The sequence below is a fragment of the Pempheris klunzingeri genome, chromosome 5 (assembly GCF_042242105.1).
Source record: "Pempheris klunzingeri isolate RE-2024b chromosome 5, fPemKlu1.hap1, whole genome shotgun sequence".
Classification (NCBI taxonomy): domain Eukaryota; kingdom Metazoa; phylum Chordata; class Actinopteri; order Acropomatiformes; family Pempheridae; genus Pempheris; species Pempheris klunzingeri.
The window spans coordinates 13473967-13482756 of NC_092016.1; the positions used below are offsets into that span (position 1 = coordinate 13473967).

At 37.5% G+C, this 8790-nt stretch overlaps 1 protein-coding gene across 1 annotated transcript; it reads right to left on the reverse strand.

Annotated features, from left to right (window-relative positions):
- Positions 1-1817: 1817 nt before the first annotated feature.
- Positions 1818-8086, reverse strand: pex11a (peroxisomal biogenesis factor 11 alpha). Its single transcript, XM_070830280.1, has 3 exons — positions 7768-8086; positions 7513-7628; positions 1818-3698 (listed from the first exon to the last, which is right to left on the reverse strand). Exons 1-3 carry the CDS (start codon positions 7821-7823, stop codon positions 3130-3132), a joined length of 741 nt encoding a protein of 246 aa, XP_070686381.1. The 5' UTR covers positions 7824-8086; the 3' UTR covers positions 1818-3129.
- Positions 8087-8790: the final 704 nt, after the last annotated feature.

Consider the following 8790-nt stretch of genomic DNA (forward strand, 5'->3'; position numbering starts at 1 on the left):
TTCATGGTTTAACCTGCACAGTTCGTATCGACTGTGCCTATAGATGTCTTTCAGTTTTAAGGAAAGTTCAGTTTCCTGGATAATTCTTGTGCAACAGTTGTCTGATCTGTGTTGTTTCTTTTCCCTCCAATGTACGTCTTAATCATTTTCTGTTTAGCTTCATTTGTTGTCTCATAATATGTCAGATAATCATTAACTGTAAAGGAATTTAATTCACTATCCGATCCTATCAAGCACCACTATCAAAAGAAAGAATCACTGCAGAAATCTACACACAACAATGTGCTTTGCTTCTCCTGATTTGTCAATGCAAGTACTCAGCAGGCTTATTGTCACATATTTAGCAGCTCTTTTGTATAATTTAAATGTCCTTTTTTTTTTTTTTACGTTCGGTATTTTGGGATCTTTGAAGGATTTGAGACTGGCAACAGTTGCTCTGTCTTGGCACATATGACCATTTCCAAGAAAGGAATATTTATTAGCACTGACCATTGGAAACATGAAAATAGTAAGCCCAGACGGTGTCTCAAGCATTAAATATCATCAAAGCAAAAAAATGGATTCCCAAAGCTCCGGTACACCTACTGAAATGTTTTTATTGTTCTGGCTGTTTGGATCTGCTCTCAGGACCAGACCTCAAACTCTTTCACGATTATTTTGTATAGATAGATAGAGTATAGATTTTTGATGAGCGTAGCAAATGTGCTACATAGCTCCACCCAACATGATAAAATGTCTGATGAGTCAAAATGACTGAAAACAACTGTGTTTTGTTTTGGCACTGGATCTGGAAATCAACGAGGCGTGGTTCAATTGTATTTAGAGACAAGAGCACAAGGCCTTGATCAGGTATACAAAATAATTTATTTGTGTTTCACAGAATTTGTTATTCAAAACTAAAAGGTACTGAGACATTTTTTGTAATAATGGAAACATCTACAGAACACCATTTAAACCATGAGATCTTATAGATAACAATTTACAGAACTAATTTAAGGTAGGGGCTTCCCATTTAACACTAAAGTAGCATTGGTCAATTGTATTATACATATGTAATCAAACAAATGGCAACCTGGGCGACACTCCGTGGGAAAAATATCAGTCTAATCGCAGTATGAATGAGGATAATCATAACCCTCATGTCAACATGTTTTTCGTAAACCAGACCCTTAGTGAAAGGGGCTTCTCTGTGATAACTGTGATGGTTTTATGTTGTTGGAGCTAACTACTGAAGGTGCCTTTTTCACTCAAAGAGCAGAGCCACTCTGCATGCAACTATCATTGGTGTTTGGGAAAAACAAAAACATTTGGGCCAGCAGTATTTACACATGTGTAGTTTCACACTGTTGCCACTTTTCAGTGCTTTGTTAATAATTTTGAATTGAATTGATATCAGATGGTTTGTTAAATGTCAGAAGTGCATTAGCGCTGACATGATATCACATTTAACATTTTTCCAGACATGAAAAGTTGCCATTTTAAAAATACACAAGGTTTCTAGGACACCAACTAAACTGAATCTAATGTTAGAAGTTTCATCATAAGTGTATTTGAAAGAATGGCCTGGATTTTGTTTTAATTTCTTTTTCCAGCCCAGCAAACTTATTTCCACACATTTCATTGCATTTTATTGGCTTGTTGGTACAACGCCTATATGGAAATGTGAAATCATTTTTAAAATCACTGCAATTGATCTACCTAGGAGAACAAATTTCTTTATTTATTGCTTTGTACGTGTTTGTCCTTTTATGAGATTCATCTTTGCATAGTTAGTTGATGTTTTTTTGTTTCACAGCAAAACTCAAAGGACGGTGAAAGGGAAATGGAATATATTTTTGCAATTTTTAATGGTGGATGCTTTATCAAAATGTCATCCTCTCAAGAAAAGCTTTCAGAAAAAAGTGTAATGTTGTCTCAGTATAATTGAAAAATAAAGCTCTTTTCCAATTCAACAAGGTGTGGTGTTTCCCCAAGAGGGCAGTGTTACTCTGTTTCTAAACTCACCCACAAGTGTTTCCCATTGATCACCACTCACACAGTTATTATTAATACCATTAAAATACAAATATGTAGTTATTCTATTACATATTTTATCAACCCTTTAATCAAACCTGACAGTGAAAACATTTCATCATCTGAACTGGATGACACTACTGCATGTGTTTATGTTAAACCTGCAGCTTTGCGGACTCAAGCTCTCATATTATTTATTAGAGGTTAGAGTTAGAGTTAAAGGTTTCTAGTTTATCCCTGTACACTCATTTTGTAAAAAAGAAACAAAAAAAGACATATATGCACAAGCATACAATTCCAAAAACAATATATTAAGAATTAATCTGTACACATTATCTAGGGTGTCCAGGCTCATTAAAATAGTGACACGATTTGCTTAAGGTTTTTCTGTATTCGACCACTTCTTTCCACTCTTCTTTAAGTCAACATACAATTTAACCTGTTGACATTTAAAGTCTGGTCATGCCTCGGCAGAATGAAGAATAAATAACAGGTTGGATAATCCCATAAAATGTCTCAGCTGCTGTTTCCCCTCTAGAAGCACTTTAGAGCTGAGAAGCAGCATGTTTGTCACTTGAGTCATAGAGGAGAAATTTGTAGCAGCATTTCATCAGAAAACAGACATCAGAGAAAGACAGCAGACTTCAAGTGGCAACGATATTCAGACTAAGGTCTTATAACTTCTAAAAGATGCAATAGCCCTTTTACAGTAGTTACAAAACTGATGGTGTTGTTGGTGCTGTTAGAGAACACAGGAATGAATACAGGTTTATCCATGGCTCTATAAAAGTACAAAAAATGTACATGGCTAAACTTTAACTGGTCCCCATTCAAACTGAAAAAGTTTGACGTAATTCGTCCAAATCGATCAGTTCATTAAAAATCTGTTACAAAACAATCAAATCCAGTCATTTCAGAAACTTGAAAAGCCTTTCAGTTATTGCTGGTTTGAGTTTGGTGTAAAACAAACGTGCTACTCGAACATAAATGTGACGTAAATATGTGCCTGTGATGTGTTGCCTAATCTCACTGTGCATGATGAGCTCGAGCTAGACGGCACTAAATCCTTTTAAAATCCTGTCATGATAAGTCACTCACTTATCTCCACCCTTATTATCATGGTTTAACTTTTAACTTGGGCTGTGTGAGGGTTACAATCCCAATCACTGAGGATATCAGACCACAAAATCCCACCACTCCTGCATTGGATTGGTATATACCCAGCCTGTCTAAGGGAATGAAGAGATCACATGCGTTTTTCAGCGTGTCCAAGGCAACAGCCGGATCTGATTTCAGGCTCTCCAACAGCAGAAAGAGAAAAGCATCCAGCTGAGGAACGACAACTTCAGCTACTTCAGGATTCTCACTGAGATGCTGATCCATTTTCTGCCTGCAGTGTTTGTCTCTTGCCTTCTGTAACATTAACTGGAGGATTACATAAACATCTCTGGTCAGATTCATAACTAGTGAGAGGAAGTACCAGCGAGAGGCGTTAAGGCTCCACCGTTCCTTGTCGATATTGTGGATAAGGCCGACACTTCTGGCCCAAAGTACATTGTCACAGATAAAGTAGAGGGCGCGGTTGATGTTGGCCGCAGTAAGGCACAGGCACAGCACTCGGTCAGAGAGTCGCATGGTTCGCTTAGCAGCATCAATGGAATTTACAGTGTTTCCCAGCCTGAACACTGACAAAGGAGGAAGAAGAAAAGGGTATTAGAGCAGTAATCAATTTAATATGTAATGTCAGGTCAACATTTCATAGTAGCGGGCCACTATGGACAGTAGAATACAATTAAAGCTACATTTCAATTTATTTCATTTGCCCCTCTGTAGGAAACAGGTCACGGTCTCCATTTACTAGGCTGTTTACATATTGTGACGGCACTGATTATAGCTGAGGTTCAGTGGTGGAATGTAACAAATCCATTTTCTAAAGTACTGTAGTTAGGTATGACTGTGAGGTATTTGTAATTTACTTGAGGTTCTTCTTTTAATGCCAGCTGAAACAATTATTTAATCAGTCAATAGTCAATTGGCAGAAAATGTGTTGGCAACTATTTTAATAGTCACTCAATTCTTCATTTCATTTCATGGTTCCAGCTTCACAAATATAAAGATTTTCAGTTTTTCCTTTTTCATTATATTCTTTTGGATAGTTTTGAGATTTGTACTGTTAACCGGACAAAAAAAAGCATTGTGAAAGTTTCACTTTGGTCGCTGTGTAGTTGTGACGCTTATTATTTTCATAATTTCTACAAATCAAATGAGAACATAATAAGCAGGTGAACCCATAATCAAAATTATCTGTCCAAAATAGTACAAAATAAGCTCAGCCTACTATAAAACCCTGCTTTTACATTAATGCATGAGTTTTCTGCATTGAGTACTTTTACTCTAAATAAGTCCTGATTATAAGTACATTTACTTTAAAAATTTACTTGTAAAAAGAGTATTTTTACAGTGTGGTATTAGTACTTTTACTTAAGTATTTCCTCCAACACTGCTGAGGTTCCTGTTCCTGTGTCATTGCTTCCTGAACCCTTCAGATTGCATGTTATTAGCATCATCCACAAGCCACTTTCACATGTAATTCACTCACAAACTCTGCTTTTGAGATCTTAAAAAGCCAGGCATAGAGGCAGGAAAGCCCTGTGGCAGCAGCTCTGTTGCAGAGAAGAGATAATTATGTGGTGCACCTACAGAGCCCAGACCTGGCCCCATTACAGCTCTACTGCAACAGCACCAAGAGGGAAAAGGTCTTTATTGAATGACCCTGCTCTAAGGCAGCACCTCATCCTTCATTTCCATGCAGAGCTCATGCCAAGTCAGTCTTGGAAAAAACATTTTATTCATGCTAAAACCACAAAGTGTCAAAAGTTCAAAAAGTTTCAAAAAGAAACTATATTTTAACTTTTGTAAACACACCGACTGGAATTGTTCGGTTGGAGGGTGTGCCAATGTGCAAGCACTGAACAAAACAGTTTGTGTGTGAATACATGTTCACGTACCAGCTTCCACTTAGCTAATAAGACATGAAGGTAGCTACATGGTTAGCTAGTTAGCAAGCAAGCATGAAAAACTTGTCAGGGAGAGTGAAAGTTGGGCAAGTTGTATATTCGCTTTCCAGCAAGAAGGTAACAAGGCAGTTTGAAATCAACACTCAGACTCAGTTCACCACTGAACCTTCCTCTGCGGAGCTAAGACGCTCTGATGCTTACCTCTCTATCTGCTATGTCACAGACTGTACTGACCAACTATAGCTGACTAACACAGCAGACAGATGTGATAAGTGTGAGTGACATGGCTGTTGTTAGGGTAATGTGATATTAGTTATATTAAAAAGGAAAAACGATGGGTGGGGACATTGTTTATTTACTTTGCAGTGTGTATTTCATAAAGCAGCTACAAAGTTATATAAAGGCACTGTTAGACTCTTGGAGTTTGAGGATGCTCAGCTGGACAAACTACACAATGACACCATTTCTAAATATCCCAAGCATAATTTTCTGCATTGTATACTTATAAGTTGTCATATCATATCGGAACAAAAGACATGCCGATGCCGATATATCTGTGTTAGCCCCAATTCAGTGCATGCTGGCTGATAAATCAGCCTCTTGTTACAGCCACAGTTGGTGCAGGTCGATGTGTCAGCACACAGTGCAGTCACCCACACAGTGTAATATGTCAGCTCACAGACGGGAAGAAGCTACAGAATTTAACAGAGCCAGAGACAGCCAATAGTCTGGTTGAAGCCCATGGGCTGAGGGCACATACTTGGCAAAGAGAATACAATATTGTCTTTGTACTCCACTAGTAAAAATTTCAGTGCAATTAGTAATGCACTTTTTTCACAGCACAAGAACATTTGACAGTTTTTGCTGATTGTTCATGTGCTGGAAAAACAGAAGAGAATAAAGATTTATCTCCTAAAAACATGGACATGAGTAGTGTATGAAATGTCAGTAAATGCTCAGACTGAGCATCTTGGCAACTTCACAATGTGTTGGCAAAATGGTTGCATGTATTAGTGTTTTCAGAGACAGTATTTAGGCAGTTGCTGTTAAATTAAGTGGAGATTTTCTGCTTAAAAAAACAAACAAAATAGTGTTGACCCCTATTTGACTGTGGCATAATGTATGCAGGTTTTCTTGCAGTGTTTTATGGCAGAGATGAGCATTTCCCCCTCCCCACAGCACCTTCTTTAACACTATAAAAATGAAAACAATTTTACAAATTAAAATATTTACCTTCAGGGAAAAAAAACGGTGGAGGTGCAATTTCACAGAGAAATGCCATAAATCTAATTAGTGTGGCTTGTATTCGGGCCATCATCTGTGAATTAAACTGAACAGATGTGTAGAATCTGGGTAGTTTATCAGTTTCTTGGGGTGAACACTGATTTAGCAGTGATAGGGTGTGAAGTTATGCAGCATAATCTTTCATTTTGCTGCATAACTGTTTATGTAGTTATTAGTTGACAATTAAAAATACACATATGTCTTTGGTGTCATTAACTAAAAATTTTTACTATTTTTAAAAAAAAACCCAGCAGATAACATTTTATGTGTATCTGTAAAGAAACTGCATTTGCTAGTATAAAAGGTGGCCGTTCCGACAGTTTTCTGTAAACAGAGGAGATGACTGAAATGATGATGGATTGGGCTTGATGGAGCGTGCAGACACATAGGTTGTTCTTTCCTTTGACTGGGTTCCTGTCGTGCGCCTTATCTTAAAGAGTGGGCTGTCAAGAGCTCATGCTGACCTTGCTGTTGAGATATTATGTTAATAAGCAGCGATAATAGCAGCATAGTTTTTGAACAGTGGCTGAATAAGCCAACTATCTCTGGGAGGAGACAATTGATTTCAAATTATTATGGAGCAGACCACAGCGCAATTATATGGTCAACAAATGAGAGATGGAATAACGAAAAGGAAGGCATTATTTCACTCCATTTGTGCATGCAAGTCTATACAGCTAAAGGTCAATATGTAGAAGGATTAGTTAACAGACTTCTTTCACAGAGACTCTGCATATGGTGGCTTAGAACAATATTTGCAAATAGAAAGAAAACAGAGAAAACAGGGAAAACTAGTAGAGGAAGTTATAAATGCAGAGAGCTGGTGGTGAAAAGATCTTCTTGTCAACATTTTTAATGGTTGATTGTTTACTTTACCTCATTTATCACAAAAATAGTTGCCGAATTCCATCTTCTCAGCTTTGCTCCGTTTTATATGATTGTAAATTATTTTTGCACCATCGCAAACAAAGCAAGGTATTTGGGCTCTGGGAGATTTTAAGAGGCATTTTTACAATTAACAATTAATCAGCATAATAGTCATGGGATTTAAATCTCATAAAAGTAATGATTATTTACAGCCCCACAGTGAGTTATTTAAAAGGTACATTTTCAATTAGTCTTTTATTATTGTTATTAGTTACGTTGCTTTATTTCTCATTTTGTTTGGGACCTCCTTCACCTTCTCAGGTATACTCACATTTTCGTCCAGAGCTCATGACGGCTTCCAGGCTTTTTAGTTTTGCCACAAGGTCCTTTCTTTCAGAGTTGTTCCGAAGTAAATATATCGACAGTGCACATGCATATTGGGTTGCCCTGACACAGAGAAAGTAGAGAAAGAAAGTTCAATTCAGAGCTCCCAGCACGCTCTGCCTCATGCTTATCTACTATCTTCACCAATAAAATACAACGTCGACAGCTTAAAAAGAGGCCACAAACACTCAAAACAACTCACCTGAATATACGGTCCCTTCCTTGACTTTGGTTTGTGAATTTTACAACGGCGTCCATGTTTAAATGAGGCAAGAACAGGTTGTTCTCGTTAGCCGGTGCAGAGTCGTACCCTCGGTGCAGGACGGACCCGGATATATGCTAACGTGAATCTCTCGGTACCTTTGGTAAAAATGTCAGTTAGCTGTCCTCAGTTTACACTAAGTCACTAATGGTTGTTCATCTAATGTAAAAGATTAAAACAAATGCAGTTAATCTGAAAAGTGAAACTTCTTCCACGGCCACACTAAGCTAATTTACCTAGTTGATTCAGCGTTAGTTGATGAGTGACAGACAGCGAGTAAACGAGCTTGTTTCACTACGGACAACTTTTTCAAACGGACCAAAGGCCGGACGGGTTTTGTTGACGGACCACCGCGTTACTATAGGTTACTGTGGTAAACATAGTAAATTAGATAGATAGATAGATAGATAGATAGATAGATAGATAGATAGATAGATAGATAGATAGATAGATAGATAGATAGATAGATAGATAGATAGATAGATAGATAGATAGATAGATAGATTCAGTGAATCTCTGGTGTCTTCGAGAAGAGAAGAATTATCATTTATAAAGTGTTATATGTACCAATATGCTACATCTTTTAAAAGACAGGGGGCAGTGCAGCAGTTGTTGGACAGTTGCATAGATGTGATAAAGTAAAATTATGCCACGTTTTAAAAAGCAATCAAGCAATTTAAAGTTAATGCATCCCACTGCTCCACTGCCAAATCAGCCGCAGCCCCATGAACCTTGTTTCATTACAAAGGCATAGATTAATTGCTCTTTGTGACAGTAATAGATAACAAGGGAGTAGCAGCAACAGTTCATATTTTATGTATAATCTAACATCTGAACAGATATTAGCGACAGTTCGCATGAATTGAATGAATATTATGGTGCCACTGTTAACTAGAGGTTCACAGCTCACCTGTCCTAAAGGTTGAAAGATATATTCAACTTGGATGTGTTTTCAGTGATGTC